The sequence below is a fragment of the Dendrobates tinctorius genome, unplaced genomic scaffold (assembly GCF_039654945.1).
Source record: "Dendrobates tinctorius isolate UK_male_01 unplaced genomic scaffold, ASM3965494v1 ptg000149l, whole genome shotgun sequence".
Lineage (NCBI taxonomy): Eukaryota > Metazoa > Chordata > Amphibia > Anura > Dendrobatidae > Dendrobates > Dendrobates tinctorius.
The window spans coordinates 2,736,452-2,757,031 of NW_027361816.1; the positions used below are offsets into that span (position 1 = coordinate 2,736,452).

Here is a 20,580-nt window from a genome sequence, read left to right on the forward strand (position 1 = left end):
CTGACACGTCAGCCCCTCAGAATCCCCCAACTGATCAAGAGTCGCTTGATTCTCTTATAGAATCAGTCAACAGGATTCTGAAGTTGGATGAGGATCATGTTCCCGCTCCAGCACATCCTATCTCACTTAAGAAAACCAAGCTTGTGCGCAGGTTATTTACCAGCCATCCGGACTTTAAGGAAATTATCCAGAAACATAGGGATCATCCGCATAAGCGGTTCACAGGGCAAAAGTCTACTCAGGCTAAATACCCTTTTGATCCAGACCTAATGAATGATTGGTTACAGTCCCTTCCGGTGGACCCGCCTTTATCGCGTCTTGCTTCAAAAACGCTTTTATCCGTTTCTGAGAGTTCCTCAATCAGAAACCCCTCCGATCGTCAGATTGACTTCCTGGCCCGTTCAGTTTTTGAAGCTTCAGGAGCAGCGCTTTTTCCATCTTTCGCGGCAATTTGGGTCACTAAGGCAATTGCCGCTTGGGCAGAAGTCTTGATTACTTCCTTCCAGGGCACCAGTCTTCCTCCGGAGGCAACCACGGTCGCCAGGCAGATAAATCACGCAGCGGACTTTGTAGTGGATGCCTCTTTTGATGCCGCCAATTGCGCTGCTGAAACTGCCGCTAATGCGATCTCCGTTAGAAGAGCCCTATGGCTCCGCGACTGGCGGGCGGATGCCACATCTAAAAGATCGTTGACTTCTCTCCCCTTTCAAACGGGTTGTCTTTTTGGAGAGAAACTGGATCAGCTCATTTCTGATGCTACCAGGGGGAAAAAATAAATTCCTCCCTCAACAAAAGGCTGCTCGGCTGTTTCGCAACCAACAGCCGACGCGCTTTAGATCTTTTCGCAACAACTCCGGTTGGTCCTCCTCTACCTTCTCTTCCGGATCAGGTCCGTCTCTGCGCGGAGACAGAGGCTCCCATGTCTCATACAGACCTAACCGCTCTTGGAAACCCAGACCTAGGGCTTCTGGATCCAGGGGAGCCAAATCTCATAGATCTACCCAATGACTTGTTGCAGTATCCGGCGGACACCGACAGAGTAGTCGGTCGCCTACTTTCCTTCAGCCAAACCTGGTGGCTCGACGATTGTCCACGACAAGTGGTCAGGGAGATGGTGTCCTCCGGATACAAGATAGTTTTCCTCTCCCCCCAAGGGAAAGACAAGAGCCTTCCTTCAGGCTGTTCAGGCTCTCTTAAGGGATGGAGTCATCATTCTGGTCCCTCATCACGAAAGGTTCAGAGGATTTTATTCAAATCTTTTTGTGGTTCCAAAGAAGGACAGGACGATGCGACCCATTCTGGGTCTCAAACTTTTAAATCAGTTTGTCACGTTCGGCGATTCCGAATGGAATCTCTCCGATCAGTTGTCGCTTCCATGGAAAAAGGAGAGTTCCTAGCATCCATTGACTTCAAGGATGCTTACCTTCACATTCCGATCTGCCCGTCTCACCAGCAGTTCCAGCATTTTTCAATTCACGAGGAACACTTCCAGTTCGTTGCCTTGCCCTTCGGACTCGCCACTGCCCCCAGTGTCTTTACCAAGGTCATGGCGGCTGTCATGGCCATTCTCCACTCTCGGGGAGTAGTGGTGTTACTGTATCTGGACGACCTGCTCATCAAGGGTCCGTCCATTTCAGCCTGCGAGGAATCTGTGGAGATAACAGTAAATACACTTTCACGCCTGGGGTGGAAGATAAACTTCGCAAAGTCTTCCCCGAAACCGGCTCAGCAGATTTCCTTTTTAGGAATGATCTTGGATACTTCCCGCAGGTTGGTCATTCTCCCTCCAGAAAAGACGCAAGCCTTACAACAGGAAGTGCAGACTTTTTCCCGTCCAGCTTCTCACTCCATTCGTTTCAGCATGAGAGTTCTCGGAAAAATGGTGGCTGTGATGGAAGCAGTTCCATTTGCACAGTTCCATCTCTGTCCCTTACAACATGTGTTGCTGTTAGCTTGGGACAAGAACCTGTTCTCCCTGGACCATCGGATCCTTCTGTCCCTGCGGGTCAGGCAAGCCCTCAGGTGGTGGACTCTGAGGTCCTCCCTGAATCAAAGGAGGTCTTTTCTCCCGGTAAGATGGTTGGTAGTAACCACCGACGCAAGTCTTCTCTGCTGGGGTGCGGTCTTTCGTCACCACACGGCACAGGGTCGTTGGTCGACCCGAGAGTCACGTCTCCCCATCAACATTTTGGATATACGAGCGATCAGATTTGCTCTACGGAGTTTCCACCATCTCCTCGCAGGTCACCCCATCAGGATCCAATCCGACAACGCCACGGCTGTAGCATATATCAACCGCCAGGGAGGTACCCGGAGCAGGATGGCCATGTACGAAGTGAGTCACATCCTCCATTGGGCCAAGACCAACCATTCGCCCATCTCAGCAATTCACATCCCGGGCGTAGAAAATTGGGCGTCAGATTTTCTCAGTCACCAAGGCATTGCCTCGGGAGAGTGGTCTCTTCATCCGGGGAAGTCTTTCACCAAATTTGTCTTCGTTGGGGGACTCCGGATGGGGACCTCATGGCCTCCAGACTAAACCACAAGGTGTCTCGTTTCATTGCCCGATCGCGTGATCCATGGGCCATCGGAGCGGACGCCCTAGTTCTGCCATGGCACCGGTTACGGCTCCCGTACATCTTTCCCCCTCTTCCCTTGCTTCCGAGGGTCATCAAGAAGATCAGAGCGGAGGGTGTACCAGTGATCCTAGTCGCGCCAAATTGGCCGAGCATGGTATGCAGAACTAATACAACTAGTCGCCGACGTCCCCTGGCGACTTCCAGATCGCATGGATCTGCTTTCTCAGGGACCGATTTACCATCAGAACTCCAGGGCCCTGTCTTTGACGTCATGGGCGTTGAATCCTGGATTTTAGCACAGGCTGGGTTCTCTCTCGATATGATTTCCACTATGATTAGTGCTAGGAAGCCTGTATCCAGGCGTGTGTCACCGCGCCTGGAAAATCTTCTTTTCATGGTGCAAGGATTATGGTTGTTCCCCTCTGGTGTTCTCCATTCCGGCCATATTGGAGTTCCTTCAATCCGGATTAAAATCAGGCCTCGCGCTTAGCTCGCTCAAGGGCCAAATTTTGGCATTATCAGTGCTTTTCCAACTCAAAATTGCCACCAAACCTCAGGTCAAGACGTTTATTCAAGGAGTTTCCCATGTGACTCCTCCTTATTGAAGGCCATTGGAATCATGAGACCTTAATCTGGTTCTCGGGGGCCTTACAGGAGGCTCCTTTCGAACCGCTGCAAGACGTGTCATTGACCGTCCTCTCTTGGAAAGTGGTCTTTCTAGTGGCAGTTACGTCAATCAGGCGAGTTTCGGAATTCTCCTTTCCTGAATTTTCGTCAGGACAAGGTAGTTCTCAGGACGTCCCCGTCCTTTCTGCCCAAGGTCGTCTCCTCTTTCCATCTCAACTAGGAAATTATTTTGCCTTCCTTTTGTCCGGCGCCAGTCCATCGCATTGAGAAAGCACTCCACACCCTGGATATGGTTAGGGCGCTGAGACGGTACATCTCGCAGACAGCTCCCTTCCGCAAGTCAGATGCCCTGTTCTTACTTCCAGAGGGGCATAGGAAGGGCCTAGCTGCTTCAGAAGCAACGCTAGCCAGGTGGATTCGCTCAGCGATTCAGGAATCCTACCGTGTCAGGAATGCACCTGTCCCAGCGGGGATTAAGGCGCACTCTACCCGGCCAGTGGGCGCCTCTTGGGCCATTCGGCACCAGGCCTCAGCAGAACAGGTCTGCAAGGCTGCGACTTGGTCTAGTCTGCATACCTTTTCAAAACATTACCAAATTCATTCTCAGGCCTCTGCAGATGCAGCTCTTGGCAGATGCATCCTGCAATCGGCAGTACCTCAGTGTTGACTCAGTGGTACATGGGGTAGTAGCAGATGTATGCTCCCCACCCATGGACTGCTTTAGGACGTCCCACTGTCTGTGTCCCCCAATGAGGCGTAGGAGAAATAGGATTTTTGTGTACTCCGTAAAATCCTTTTCTCTGAGCCATTCATTGGGGGACACAGCACCCGCCCTGTTTAGCCTACTGGCTCATTTGTAGCATTCTTAGGTTTTGACATAGCTATGGTTATTGTTGACTGTTTAAGCTCCTACTGCTTTTTTCACTGAACTAGAGATATCTCATCCAGCGAGAGGGTGTGTACTGCAGGGGAGGAGGTAACTTTTTTTTTTTTGGTTTACTTAGTGTCCTAGTGGCAAGCAGCATAACACCCACTGTCTCTGTGTCCCCCAATGAATGGCTCGGAGAAAGATTTTACGGTGAGTACACAAAAATCCCTATTTTCTTGACTGCAGTGTTTTTTGTAGCATGTCAGTTCTTTCAGCGTTTCTTTACACCGATAAAAAGCAATAAGCAATGAGAGTGCAAAAACGCTGCAAAAAACGCAACCATATATTTTCGTAGCTTTTTGGTGAATAAAAGTAACTTAAACATGTATTGTAGACAAGAGACGTAAAATATGCACCAAAAAAATCTGCAAAAATTCAACGAAACCAGCTTCTTTGCTGCCAAGAGAGCAGGTTTTGCCTGCATAAAAAAGTCGCAAAAAAGCAACATTCTGCTCAAAATTCCAATATGGATTTTCCTAATGCAAATTGGACCTCTGACCTACACTTAGGCTACCCACAGACATCTTGAGAAAACTGTTTAGCTGGAAGTTATTGCCCTTGATTAGTTTTATTAGCTACTAGCTGAAGAGCCCGATGCCGCCCGGGCATAGTAACTAACTGTGGTTAGTTATAACAAATTATAATTATCCTCCATCCCATAGTCCCGTGCCCATATACCCATCATACATATCCTCCATCCCATAGGCCCGTGCCCATATACCCATCACACATCCTCCATCCCATAGTCCCATGCCCATATACCCATCATACATATTCACCATCCCATAGTCGAGTGCCCATATACCCATCACACATCCTTCATCTCATAGTCCCATGCCCGTATACCCATCATACATATCCTCCATCCCATAGTCCCGTGCCCATATACCCGTCATACATATCCTCCATCCCATAGTCCCGTGCCCATATACCCGTCATACATATCCTCCATCCCATAGTCCCGTGCCCATATACCCGTCATACATAACCTCCATCCCATAGTCCAGTGCCCATATACCCATCACACATCCTCCATCCCATAGTCCCGTGCCCATATACCCATTATGACATCATCATCACCATGGGAACCATTATGACATAACCGTCACCATTGCAATCTATTAAGACATCATCGTCACCATGGCAACCATTGTGACAGCACCTTCGCCATTGCAACCTATTATGACATTAGCGTCACCATGGCAACCATGATGACATCATAATGAGGGGCGGGGCATGCAACCTATGATGACAGCAGCATCCCAATGGCAACCATTATGACATCATAATGAGGGGTGGGTCTTGATACACACACTTTTTCCCCATTATGTAGATAGGGGCAAAATTGTTTGGTGAATTGGAACGCGCGGGGTTAAAATTTTGCCTCACAACATAGCCTATGACGCTCTCGGGGTCCAGACGTGTGACTCTGCCAAATTTTGTGGCTGTAGCTGCGACGGTGCGGACGGCAATCCCGGACACACACACACACACAAACATACACACCCACATTGAGCTTTATATATTAGATAAACATTAATGTATACTTTTTTTTTTTTTTTTTTTAAATCTCCAGTTTCCAAACCCAGAGAAGCCGCTCTTGATGCTCAATTTCTCGTGTTGGCAACAAATCTTGGAAAGGAAAAAGCCAATCAGCTCCAGGCAGACATGACAGTCTTTGACCCGACATCATTTGCTGAGGATCTGGTATGTTGTCTGTATTCATCAGTCAGTGACTGCCTCTGCCCTTAGATAACTTTTAGTGATGAGCGAGTATACTCGTTGCACGGGTTTTCCCCGAGCATGTTCGGGTGTCCGCCGAGTATTTTGGCGTGCTCGGAGATTTAGATTTCATCATCTCATCTGCATGATTTGCGACTGCTAGACAGCTTGAATACATGTGTGGAATGCCTGTTTGTTAGAGAATTCACACGTGTATTCAGCGTGTCTGCAAGTCGCAAATCATGCAGTTGAGATGACGAAAACTAAATATCCGAGCACACCAAAATACTTGGACACCCGAGCAACGAGTATACTTGCTCATCACTAAAAACTTTGACTTCTCACCTGTACTATTTGTTTATGGGGATTATGCTGATGACCTCTCCAGTGTAGTGTATATGGTTCAGCTTCCAGTGATTCTTGCGGGGTGCTGTCCTCCATAGCTACAGGCCCTCCCCGTCCACATGAAGAATCGTCCTGTATTCTGGGACAGGCTGCTCCCATCAATATTTGTGTCATTAGAGACACAGTGCTCACACATACACTGCACCAAATCTGCTGCTGTGTGAAGACATCAGTGACACAGAGCTGTCTCATTCACACAGCAGAGGCTTTGTCACAGAACAGATTACATCAGTGACTGCCATCCCCTGTGCAGATTACAAGCTGCAGACCCCCATCACTGGCCATCACACAGTCTGTTCTCACTGCTGCCAGCAGCCTGGGACAGTGAGGGGAGGAATTACTGATAATGAGTTATGTATTGTAATCATGGAGTGGCCCAGAATACAGGACGATTTTCCTTCCTCCTCACTACTTTCACTTTCCATAGATCACTGTTCAGCGTGTGTCTGGGGGAGGAGCAGCTGCTCTCTGCACTGAGGCTGCTGGAGGGGAAGAATTTGTTACTGTGTGATGAGGGCTGCTTCATGTGGATGGGGAGGGCCTGTAGCTATGGAGGGTGGGGTTGTTGCTATACAGGGCATATTTGGAGTAGAGTAGGAGGTTACGACTAGTTCTCATTTCAATGCCATAACAAGCCCCTCCTTGGACGTTCTATTCAGAATATCTAGAAAACCGTGCAAACTAGTGACAGAAAGTAAATTACTTATTGTCATAATTCTGCAGCCCAGATATGCACTGAGATTATGTGAAAAGCCCGGACAACCCCTTTAATGGAACGAAAAGGATAGTTTTACTTTTTTTTTTTTTTTTTTGCCCTTCCTCGGGATAATGAGGACATTGAATTTATTCCTTGACTGCTAATCTGGTTAGATATTGGAAAAAGTAGATAAAGTTGCATATCCCGATTCCTTGTCTAAAAACATCCAATTTTTATTCCATCTTGAAGAAAAAAAAAACAGCCTGTCGTGTTATTATGTATATTCCATAGAAAACGTCTGACATTTCTGGCCGGTAGCCTCCCTTAGTCATAGTGAATGATGTATTCATGTACTGATGCTGTTGTATTCCTGTTCTAATGGTGGTTTTGGTTATGTATTCATGTAGTGATGGTTGGTTCTGGTGCTGTATTCAAATACTACTGATGGCTCTGGTGAGGTATTCATGCAGTGATGATGGGTCTAGTGCTGTATTCATCTCTAGAGCCATCATCAGTACATGAATACGAAACTAAAATCATCATCAGTACATATATAGAACACCATTAGTACTGAGACCATTTTCTTCCAATATTAGCAGGCAACAGGATTATAAATGTGGTAAGTCCTGATTTTGTTTTTTCATATTTCAACCTGGTTAAATACATAACAAGAGCCTAAGAGCTACTAAATGCTTGTTCACATAATGTGTTTTTTCTGCACGTTTTCCAGTACCAGCAAATGAGATTTCTGAAACCTTGTGCACACGCTGCCTATATTTTCTTGCAGATTTGAACCATCAAAGCGTTTTTCCAAATCTGCAGCACGGCAATTCTTCCAGCATTTTTCACACATTCAAATGAATGGGAGAAAAAATGCCAGGTAAAACGTGTCAAAACCGCAAATATTTTAGGCAGCCTTTTTCCTGCCAACAATCTGGTTTTTGCTGCAGAAAAGTCTGACGCAAACATTCAGCGTGTGCACATAGCCTTATGGATATATAAGCTCGTGTTCACACAAGCCATAAACTTTAAGCATTGGAAAATGGCTTATAGGTTTATTTCTATTTATTATTAATGCAGCTTTAGAAATATGAACTGTAGAAGCAATGAGCATCACCTAACAATATCTGATGCTTTCTCCCAGCTTTCATTCATGGGTATAAATCGACTGGAAAACGCAGATAGTGATAGTGAAGACGAGGATGGGGCCATGGGATATCTTAGCAAAGATGCCTGGCAAAAACTGGGAACAGAAGCCGATAAATACTTCAAAAGAACGCCTACATTTCATTTCATGTGAGTTTCGATTTTCAAGGGAATCTGTCAGCAGGTTTTTGCTATGTAAGCTGAAGACGGCATGCTGTAGGGGGTTAAAACAGATTTCGCCTATACCTCTTTCATCAAGCTCTGTGGTTTTGTATGCTTACAATGATTGTTTTAGCACCAGACACTATCTTGTCCCATGAGCCATGGTCGGACACGTCCCCTCATGTGACAGGCAGCTCACTGTCTATGGACATTGTACATACAGAGCCTGGTGGGGGCGGGGTTAGCTCTCACAGCTCTGCTTCATTGCCAACTCAAAGGCTATGTTCACATGATGCGTTTTTGATGCATTTTCATGGCTTTTTTTTTTACGCCCGTAAATGGTCCAAAAATGCAATGGAATTCTTATGCAAGGTAATTCAATGACAATCCTGAAGTGTTGTGCACATGATCAGCAAATTTCCGTCCGTATTTGCAGCATTTTATTTTCTGCAGCATTTTATTTTCTGCAGCAGGTCAATTCTTATTGCGTTTCTGCAGCGTTTTTGACTCATTGACTTCAATTGAGTCAGTCAAAGCTGCAGTAAAAACGCAGGTATAAAAAGGTTTGCGTCTTTGCTGCGTATTTACTGCTTATTTGTAGATTTGCTGTCAAAAATGCTGTGAATTGTCAAAGGAAATAATGTCAGAAGGAGGAAGTCTGTCTGGGCAGAGAATATGTGTGTTTTTCTGTGTCCATCTGTGTGTACCCATGTGACAAACAGCTGATAGTGATTGTACTTGGGCGTTGTCTGATGGGAACTACTACTCCCATCCGGCTACGTCTTTGGTCACATATAACGGAGACCGCATGAGCCGAAGATGGGAGAATAGTCTCATCATCTGGCGCCTGTGTTCAATTGTAAGAAAATCAAAACATTTACATAATTACTAGTGATGAGCGAGTATACTCGTTGCTCCGGTTTTCCCAAGCATTCTTGGGTGTCCTCCGAGTATTTTGGCGTGCTCAGATTTAGTTTTCGTTGTCTTATCTGCATGATTTGCGACTTGCAGACACGCTGAATACATGTGGGAATTCCCTAGCAAACAGGCATTCCACACATGTATTCACCCTGTCTGCAAGTCGCAAATCATGCAGATAAGACGAAAACTAATCTCCGAGCACACCAAAATACTCGGAGGACACCCGAGCATGCTCGGAAAAACCCGTGCAACGAGTATACTCGCTCATCACTAAAAGTTATCTCAGGGCAGTGGCAGTCACTGACTGATGACTACAGACAACAAACCAGATCCGAGCAACGAGTATACTTGCTCATCACTAATAATTACACACATATTCACATACAAAATACATACTTGCCGAACGCCTAATCCCCGACGCCCGCATCTCCTGCGAACAATAAAAAATAATAAACCAACATACTGTATACTCCCTGTCTGCCGTAGTGTATCACCAGAGGCAGGGTAGCGCAGTCATATCTCCCAGGAGATCTCTGTGGGACACTCGGTATTAAATAATACCGAGTGTCCCACAGAGATCTCCTGGGAGATATGACTGCGCTACCCTGCCTCTGGTGATACACTGACAGGAGGTAATCGCCACCGCAGTGTATCGCTGCGCTGCCTTTAAGAGTTCACTGGAGTTCGTCAGCTGATCAGCTCCGGTTCTCATGCAGCGGTGCCGTAAGTGAGAGCACCGGAGCTGATTAACTCCTCTTAACTCTCACTGCAACTCAGTGATACACTGTGGGAGCAATTACCTCCTGTCAGTGTATTGCCGGGTAGAGCAGTCACATCTCCCGATGTGACTGTTCTACACGTGAGATCGCCGTGGGACACTGTATTAAATGGACTATGTCGGACAGGATAGTGTTATATGTTGGTTTATTATTTTTTGATTGTTTGCAGGAGATGAGTGCGTTGGGGATTAGGCGTTCAGTAAGTATGATTAATTAAGATTCAATAAAGGAGTCTATGTAATTATTTCAAATAAATGACTTTATTCTAGGTGTCTGTGTTTTATACAATATCACTATGGGGTTAGTAATGGATAGGTGTCTTATAGATGCCTCTCCATTACTAACCTGTGGGTTCGATGCCACCTGACAATACAAAGGTGACATCAACCCCACAAATATGAACCCTGCTTTTCACCGCTACAGGGCAAGTGGGAAGAGCAAGGCTATAAGATGCGCCATTTCTGGGGCAGCTGAGAGCTGATGTTTATACCATGGCCCCTTCCCAGGCTATTAATATTATCCCACAGCTGTCTGCCTAGCCTTTGCTGGTTCGATTTTATAGGGGGCACCCCATGTAAATTTTTTCTGGGGTTCCCCTGTAAACTAGACAGTAAAGGCTAAGTAAACAGCTGTAAGCTGATATTAATAGCCTGGGAACCTTTATTGCTATTGGCTCCTTCCCAGAATATTAACATCAGCTGTTGGCTTTCCCTCTGCTAGTAATGAAAATTATGCGGGAGCCCACACAATTTTTTAAAAAAATTGTTTTTGAAAAATAAACAGATATTTAGTTTCAGGCAGATTTCTGACAGTTGCTGTTTTGTTACAGCATATGTAGCTTAATTATGTTAATGATCCTACATAAGTTGGTGACTGTGTGTGTGTCTATTTAACTCTTTATGTACCGTTTTATTAATGAGGGTATCTGGCTGACACCTGTTCATTACTAAATAAATATAACTCATATTTATTTGGGGTGTAAACATAAATTTGAACATGGTATGTAATGACATGGTTTTCAGTGGAGAATTAAAAAGGTTGAACAAGAAAATGACATTACAATTTTTTTTTTTTAATAATATCTTTATTTAGCTCTATGGAGTTCAAAAACGCATAAAGTGTGTATTTTCCAGGGGGGCGTGGCCTAGCGCTGATGTGAGCAGACGCTAGGCAAAGGAGCTCTGCCATCAGCTTTATGTAATATCCTTCATCAGGCCACTTTAGCACTGATCTGGGCACATCTATCGGCACAGTAAGTGCTTAAGAGTCGGGAGGAGACGCCGGGAGTACAGAGAAGCGCTGAGATGGGAAGGAGGAGGCAGAAAGATATCGGGGAGGACGGCAGCGTGACTGCACAAGATGGCGCCGGGAAAGTGGAGGAGGCGCGGAGACAGTCTGAGAGCTATGATAAACGGTCACAAATCCTCCAGAAGTTGCAGCGCTTTGCAAGGGAGGAGGAGGGGGACACCGGAGAAGGTACTGTGCTGGAGGGGGAAGGGGTGAGCGATGAAGCCACAGGAGACGCTGGTAACAGGAGAAGAGGGGGAGGGGAAGTCGCTGCCCCTGAATGTATGTCTGAGGAGGAAGACAGTGGAGCCGATGATGAGACCCCTGAGAGAGAGCCTTGTTATGGGGTAGTTCATATACTGCAATACAATATAGTGACCACAGGAGCTCGGCTATATTTTATATTTTTAGGACATAATGAGTGGTGATGCAAAAATTCTAAGTTGGAACATACGGGGAGTGTCTGATCCAAATAAAAGAGCGGCAGTTATGGCAGAAATTAGGAGGCATAATCCAGCTATTACATGTTTATTGGAAACCCATTTGATTAAAGGAAAGGAAAACTGGTTGGAGGGGAAAAAATGGATCACTCGGGCCTATCACTCTATGTATTCAGCTTACGCAAGGGGAGTATCTGTACTGATACACTCTCATACTCATTATGAAGAAATTAATTCTTGCGTAGATAAGGACGAACAGTTTGTGTCTCTGCACTGTCGAATTTCTGGAATATGCATGATTGTGGTGGCCCTCTATATTCCACCCCCATATTCGAAAAAGAAATTGCAGGAGATTTTTGAGTGGATTGGAGGGAGAGGGGATTATCCAGTGCTAATATTAGGAGACGTTAATAATGTTATGAATGAGTTTTGGGACCGGGCGGGTAATGGGGGTAATTGCCCTAGGAAAAACAAGATGACTCCATTTGGGATATATGTTAGCGAAATGGATATGATAGATTTATGGAGAGTACGCAATGAGGGGAAGAAATGCTTTTCGTGTTATTCGACTTCGTATCACACTTTATCACGAATAGACTTAGCACTGGGTAATAGGGGCATGGACAGAATGGTTGGGACGGTGGAATACTTACAGAGACTTATCTCCGATCACAGGGCAGTTGTGGTTAGTCTGAGAGTGGGAATGGGGAAAGGGAAGAGAGCAGGGGGGACAATTCACCCGGAATGGCTCAAATGTTTAAACATGGGAACTATTAAAAATGATATTGTTGAGTTTTTTCAGTTAAACGAAGGTACTGCGGATCCACTTATTGTATGGGATACCATGAAAGCTTACTTGCGGGGTTTATTCATCTCGAGACAGAAGACACGAACGAGGCAAGTGAATCAGGAGGCAGCAGATAGGCTTAGTAGGGCAGAGGAAGAAATGATAGTTAGACCCAATGCCGACACCCAAAACGCATTAAAAGAAGCACAAGAGGAAGTAAATAAGTTATACCTACAAGGGATAGATAAGAAAAGGGCATTCCAAAAAGCATTGTTCTATGAAGAGGGGGAAAAGGTGGGACATTTATTATCAGTGATTACTGCAGCACAGAAAAAACCCTCACAAATATAAGAAATTGTCACTAAAGATGGGGCAGTCCATAAGGATACCACCGGGATATTGGAGTGTTTTAAGGAATATTATGTTGAACTGTATACCTCGGAATTGAGGGCCTCGGATCTGGAGATGGATAGATATTTACAAGAGATAGAGCTACCTAAGTTAGATGATATTGATAAACAAAACTTGGAAGAATTATTTACTGTGGAAGAGGTAGAGAAGGCTATCCTATCATTAACAAATGACAGGTCACCTGGATCTGACGGGATCCCAGGAGAAGTGTACAAAGAATTAATAGAAATTGTAGCACCCAAACTTAAGCACGTACTTGAGGTGGCAGTAGAGAAAGGGGTATTGCCAGGATCTATGAGGGAGGCTGTAATCGTGGTGATTCCTAAGGAAGGGAAGGATGCCTCATCCGTAGAATCCTATAGACCAATCTCGTTATTGACATCAGATGTTAAAATACTAGCCAAAATGTTGGCGATAAGAATGTCTAGAGTTGTCCCCAAATTGATACATCCAGACCAATCAGGGTTCTTACAAAATAGATCCACCGCCATTAATCTGCGAAGACTTTTTTTGAATATTCAAATTCCAGCAGATAATAGGGGGGAAAGGGTGGTGGTCTCACTGGATGCACGAAAGGCATTTGATAGGGTAGAGTGGAAGTATTTATGGGCAGTACTGAAATGTATGGGATTTGGGCATAGATTTATCTCCTGGGTTAAGTTACTGTATGTAGACCCGAAAGGATATATTAGGATTAATGGGGAGACTTCGGAGGCATTTGGGTTGTTCAGAGGAACTCGTCAGGGATGTCCATTGTCACCGTTATTGTTTGCTGTACCGATGGAACCGTTAGCGATTAAAATTCGTAACTCCAAAGAAATACAAGGCTTTAGATATGGGGAATTGGAGGAAAAGATCGCCCTATACGCGGATGATATACTCCTTTTCTTAAAAGACGGCGGAGAAGCACTGACTGAGGTCATGGGCCTTATAGGGAAATTTGGATACTTTTCCGGATTGAGAATTAATTGGGACAAGTCATGTATCATGGGGATTGATAGAGAGCTGGGAGATCAAGATGTGGGGGGGTAGTTAGACACTTGAAAGTAGTTAAGGAATTTAAATACCTCGGAATATGGGTATCTATGCCTATATCTAGATTTCTCGAACTAAACTTGGACCCATTACTAGTTAAATTTAAAGTTAAGATGACAGCGTGGTGTAAGCTAGTACTATCAATAGTGGGGAGGACAAATCTAATTAAAATGATTCTGATGCCTCAGTTGATGTACGTCCTCCATAATGCCCCGGTTTGGATTCCCAAGAAAAAATTTTACAAAATTAATACCATTTTTAGAGAATTGATTTGGGGGGAAAAAACAAGCAAAAATTAAATTGGAAATACTGCAAAGGGGGAAGGAAGAGGGTGGGTTGGCGGCGCCAAATCCATGGATATACTTTGTGGCAACGCAGGGGCAGCACTTTAGGGGTTGGCGAGAGGAGGGGAACTTGAGCGTTATGGGGAGAGTTTTGGCCCAACTGACCAACAAGAGAACATTGGTACAGAGTCTAGAAGCAGGAAACTTTGGGAGATTAGGGAAGGACATGCCCACATTTGGACTAATGCACAAAATATGGCAACATATCAAAATTCTTAGAAGAGTTGAGGAATTGACGACATACACACCTATCTGGGATAATGTGAACCTTTCTGAACTATACACACTGAAGGACTTTATTGATTGGGAGAGGAGAGGTTTGCAATATGTGTGGCAACTATTGGAGGGGTCTGAGATCAAGTCTTTTACTGTTGTGAAAGAAGAGTTTGGACTCCCATGTAGTGGGGAATTTCGATATTTTGGTCTCAGGCATGCATTTCAAGCGCAGAAACAGATAATGAATATGACGGTGCAGAGGGATGTGGTATTGGACTATGTGTGTGCGTCCGGGGGTACGAGAGGTGTTATATCTACCATCTATAGAGATTTATTATATTCTTACTTGACTGGGTTTCCTCTAACAGTAAAATCTAAATGGGAGAGAGAAGTGGGGGAAATAGTAGATGATACATGGGAGTCTATTTTAGAGTATATACCTAAACTCTCTTTGAGTGAGCCAGGTAGGATATCGCAAATATATATTGTACATAGAACATATAAGACTCCAGAACTTATGAGGAAAATGGGCTTGAGGGATAATGCGGAGTGTCCAAGATGTGGGTATGAACCTGCGGGAATGCTCCATATGCTTTGGTCTTGTCCAAGACTTTCATTATACTGGGAGGAGGTTATAGGGCTTGCTGAGAAGATATACCGATGTGATATAGGAAGGGACCCAGTAACGTGTGTGTTGGGGTATGTGGAGGAGGTGTCGGTGGGGAATGCCTATAAGTCCATCATAGCAAAACTCTTATATATTGCCCGTAAGCTGATAGCTCAAAAATGGATCGATGCTGAACCCCCAACGACTGGGGAGTTTGTTATCGGTGTGAATAACGTAATCCGATTGGAGGAGAGAATTTATAGAAGGCGACATACGGAAGCTCACTTTGAAAAACTCTGGGCCATGTGGTTACAGTGGAGACAATCACATTGAGAAAGTCTGTATTGCAGTTGGGAAGGGGGGGGAGGGAGGAGGTCGGGTTAGGTTATCTTTTCTTTTTATGACGGGGAGGAAATTGAATGTCGTGTATTCTTCTATATGCAATGGAGATGATTTGAAAGCTTTGCTTGAATGTAATTATAACGACATTTGAATATAATAAAAATCTTTGGTTTAAAAAAAAAGTGTATTTTCCGCTGCGTTTTTCTACCAAGAGATGCAGAAACCTTGCAGAAATTTCTGCAAGCAAATATGCAACGTATGCACACAGCCTAAAAGAGGGATTTCTGGTACTCACCGTAAAATCTCTTTTGGAGCCTTCAGGTAACCATGGGTGTATGCTGCTGTCGCTGGGAGGCTGACTACGCAAAAAAAGGAAATTGGCTCCTCCTCAGTAGTATGCACCCACTGCCGGGCACCAAGTACCTCAGTTAGTGTTAAAGCAGTAGGAGAAGCAACCAAAAACTCAACATATGTGCCAACCCAACAACAAAGGCACGTAGGTCCAAAAGTAGTACAAACAGGGAGGCTACTGTGTCCCCCAATGAAGTCTCCAAGAAAGAAGAGATTTTACGGTGAGTACCAAAAATCCCTTTCTTTATCGCTTCATTGGGACGTTCCATGGTTACCTGTGCCACCCAAAGCAGTCCCAAGGGTGGAAACCTAAAGAATGAAAACAAAACAGACTTCGATCGGCCGGTGTGTAACTGCCGTCTGCAGTACCTTCCTTCCCAGACCTGCATCAGACGAGGCATTGGTATGAACCCTGTAGAACCTTGCGAAAGTGTGCAAAGATGACTAGGTCGCAGCCTTACAAATCCGTAAAGCCGAAACCTGGTGACGAACTGCCCAGGAAGCTCCCACTGCCCGGGTGGAGTGAGACTTTACCCCCGGAGGAGGCTGTTTGTCCTGAACGTGGTACGCCTTCAATATTGCTGAACGAATTCAATGGGCAATAGTGGATTTGGAAGCCCCTTCAGAGATCACAAATAGGGCATCAGAGAGGTGAAAGGAAGCAGTTCTTGAGAGGTAGACTCGGATAGCTCTGACCAGATCCAACTTGTAGAGAGACTTCTCCAGGGGATGAGCCAGAGAGGGACATAGAGAGGGAAAGACAATTTATTCATTAGTGTGAAATTAAGAAACCACCTTAGGCAAGAAGGAAGGACAATGCTGCAAACTCAGAAACTCTCCTGATGGACGTAATGGCAACTAAGAAGGCAACTTTCCATGACACGAGAGAAAGCGAAATGTCCTGAATGGGCTCAATAGGAGAGCGCTGGAGTGCATCAAGACAAGGTTAAGATCTCATGGATCTATCGGAGACCGATAAGGGGGTGCCAGATGGGCGACTCCTTGAAGAAAAGTCTTTACCTGGGAACGAGATGCTAGAGTTTGTTGAAAAAGAATTGACAGAGCGGAAACTTGACCCTTAAGGGTACTGGGTGATAGACCAGAGTTAAGACCCGCTTGTAGAAAACCTAAGATGGCAGGAAGGGCAAAAAACAGACCAAATTGTTATCCTTACACCACCGAAATAAAGCCTTCAAGTACCTGTGGTAGATACGCGAGGATGCTGGCTTTCCTGCCTTAATCATGGTCTGAATGACCTGATGGGTAAAACCGGCCTCCCTCAGGACTGTGGCGTCAACGGCCATATCGTTAAACTCAGAGACCGTGAACTCTGGGTGGAAGATGCGTCCTTGTGAGAGAAGATCTGGATGGTCTGGGAGCGTCCATGGGCATGTTCACGAGCTCCGTGTACCAGTCCCTTCTTGGCCAGTCTGGAGCTACCAGGATTACGGGAATTCCATCCGCCTTTATCTATTTCATGGCTCTCGGAATCAAGGGGAGAGGTGGAAAAAGATAAGTCAGCTGGAATTGGGACCATGGGATCACTAGGGCACCAAACCGATGGCTAGCGAATCCCGGGACCTGGCTATGAACTGAGGAACCTTGTGGGTAACCTTGTGGTTCATCTGAGATGCCATCAGGTCGATGTCTGGAGTGCTCCATCTCTGGCATACCTGGTTGAAATTATTGAACCAAAAAAACCCACATGAACATGGAAAAATAATAAAGTAAATATAGACAAATGTATGTGTGACGAAGTGTCAGCTTACGCTGAGTCGTTCTTCCTAGAAAGAGTGGACCCTCTGGGCCGTGGCACCCACCCACCTAGGGCGAGCTGACCTAATGAGAACCACCCCCTATACAGGGAGTGTCAGGGGCAAGACCAAGGGGGTGAGCCACCACGGCAGCTGGACCAGACGGCCGGCTCAGGGAAACAAGACAAGGCAAGACGAGTCATTAATTCAAAGAAACTTCATTCAGGAAGGCTTCAGGTACAACAGGTGCAAAACGTGAACACACAGAACATAAGACAAGATGCGTGCAAGAGCACGCCGAGGTCCAAGACTTGTGGAACTCTTCAGGGTGCAACAGCAAACGTGAACACACAGTTCACGAAACAGGGTGCGTGCAATGGCACGCCGAGGTCCAGGCATGGAACGTGCAGATGGTACACGGACATCAGACTCCGGACAACAGTCCACGATCAACCAGGGCATCAGGGTCTGTAGCTCAGAGGGTGATCGGCAGGATCCGGACATCAGAAGTTAGCCAGGGTTCCATGCAAGGAAACAAGAGAGTTAGTGACATGGTGCGTGTCAACGGACACGCCAGGATCAGGTTCACAGGACAGAGACCTGCGCATGCCGAGGGGCATGCCAGGAACGGGTCAGGTTCACAGGACGGTGGCCTGAGCATACCAAGGGGCATGCCAGGGACGGGTCAGAGTACGGTGGCATCGGAATCCAAATGCTGGCATCGACCGACAGGGTCCAGGTATCTGTCTACAGACATCAGCTCCGGACAGCAGGCCGCAGTCATCTAGGTCCGGACCTCTGGCAACGGTCGGCAGGTTACAGAATCCGGCAGGCAAACTAGGGTTCAGAGCAGAGTAAAAGAGACAAAGACTTTGTGCAAGAGTAGCACGAAAAGGCACAGTGCGAGAACCAGCGTGAGTGCAAGAGAGCACAGAGACCACGGCTGGGAGCACCGGCAGGTAGTACTGACGATGGCCGTTGCAAGCGGGCACGACTAGAGGCGGCACCGCTGCGGGGCCACGCAGCCAGACCACTATAGCACTGGACGGGGCACGGCTGGGGCACACAGGCGAGCACAGCTGAGGCACACCAGGTAGGCACAGGCGACCAGGCAGGTGCACGGAGCCACAAGGCAGGGCTAGGCAAAGGGTACAGGACAGAGCCACATCCGAGACAGCATGGCAAAGCCTAGTACGAAATGTGCAAGGGCGCATGAAACATCAGGGACAATACAAAGAACTAGGCAGAGACCTGCGCATGCAAAGAGCATGCCAGGGACAGTCTGGCAGCGGAGCGTAGGCCGAAGCCCAGAGTCGGGCCAAGGAAGGACCTTGGGACTAGACAGAGCACAGAGCGAGGGCTGCACGTGTAGAGACACGACAGGGACAGTCTAGCAGCGGAGCGTAGGTAGAAGCCCAGAGCCGGGCCAAGGGAGGACCTTGGGACTAGACAGGGTACACAGGCGAGGCAGAGTCCTGAGTGTGCAGAGAGGCACGCCAGGGACAGGCGAGGCAGAGTCCTGCGCGTGCAGAGAGGCACGCCAGGGACAGAGACAGAGGCAGGGTACCTGAAGCCACAAAGCAGAGCGAGACATGACACGAAGACAGAAACACGGAACAGAAGCAGAGCAAACAAGGACTACAAGGCAAAGCAGAGCAGGGACAGAACATGGCACGAGAGACAAACACTAGACAAGACAAGAGACGGAATACGAGCACGGAGCGTGTGCAGAGACGCACGACAGAGCAGAGTGCAAGGGCACAGAATAGAGGCAGCGTCCCACAGACCAAACAGCCCTGCAGGAACACAACACAATACTCAGGCCCAGAGCATAGGAAGGGGCGGCCTGATATAGGGCATAGCACCTCCTCTTCCAGGTCAGGACCAGGGGAGCACTTCTGGGTTCAGATCCACAGGATAACAGAGCATAGTCACATGATCGGAGATCCAGACATGACGAGACGACTGCAGAATCAGTGCTTAAACCTAGACAGGTCACATGATCAGAGTTCTAGACATGACGAGATGATTACCAAACCAGACAGTGCAGGATCTTTAGAAAACGTCACATGATCAGCGTTTCAGACATGACGAGATGATTGCAGAACCAGACAGTGCAGGATCCAGGCAGGGACACATGATCAGGGATTCTATACATGACGAGAAGATCACAGAAGGCAGAGCAGAAATGCAGGTATCCTGCAGCTCAGACATGAGGTGAGTGTGCACACTGCTCAAGGGAAAATGCAGGATAGCGGACAAGATATGCGCATGCACATCGCTCCAGAAGTTCTTGAGACAAAACAGACATGGCAGACATGACGGACATGACAGTATGAGTAGTACAAATCAATATAAACAACCTTTTATTAGAAACGCCAAACATAGCATACTAAAACCGCAAAGAACAAAACATGATAGACAATTTAAAAAAAAAGTTTTAAGAACGGGAAGCGGGCCATCATACACATTTTGTAACATGGTCTAGGAGTATATCTAAAAAGGTTTATACAATATATAAGGGAATCATGAGGTCAAAGGAACTGGCCAAGGAGCTCAGAGACAGAATTGTGGCAAGGCACAGATCTGGCCAAGGTTAAAAAAGAATTTCTGCAGTACTCAAGGTTCCTTAGAGCACAATGGCCTCCATAATCCTTAAATGGAAGGTTTGGGACCAGCAAATGTCTTCCTAGACCTGGCCGTCCAGCCAAATGGAGCAATCGTGGGGAAGAGCCTTGGTGAGAGAGGTAAAGAAGAACCCCAAGATCACTGTGGCTGAGCTTCACAGATGCAGTAGGGAGATGGGAGAAAGTTCCACAAAGTCAACGATCACTGCAGCCCTTTACCAGTCGAGCCTTTATGGCACAATTGCCCGACGGAAACCTCTCCTCGGTGCCAGACATATGAAAACCCACAGAGTTTGCTAAAAATAACACATGAAGGACTCCCAGACAATGAGAAATAAGATTCTCTGGTCTCATGACATGAAGATAGATCTTTTTGGTGATAATTCTAAACGGTATGTGTGGAGAAAACCAGG

The 20,580-nt window shown here is 46.4% G+C and overlaps 1 protein-coding gene across 2 annotated transcripts in view; it reads left to right on the forward strand.

Moving 5' to 3' along the window:
* The window catches only part of NSMCE4A (NSE4 homolog A, SMC5-SMC6 complex component), a 69,717-nt gene that overhangs the window by 16,507 nt on the left and 32,630 nt on the right, over positions 1-20,580 (forward strand). For both annotated transcript variants that reach the window (XR_012220444.1, XM_073546596.1), the window contains exons 3-4: positions 5,711-5,841; positions 8,103-8,254. Coding sequence is in view for 1 of the 2 variants with exons in the window: in XM_073546596.1 (XP_073402697.1) it covers positions 5,711-5,841; positions 8,103-8,254 (283 nt within the window). In the remaining variant the exon portion in view is untranslated. The remainder of the gene's footprint in view (positions 1-5,710; positions 5,842-8,102; positions 8,255-20,580) is intronic.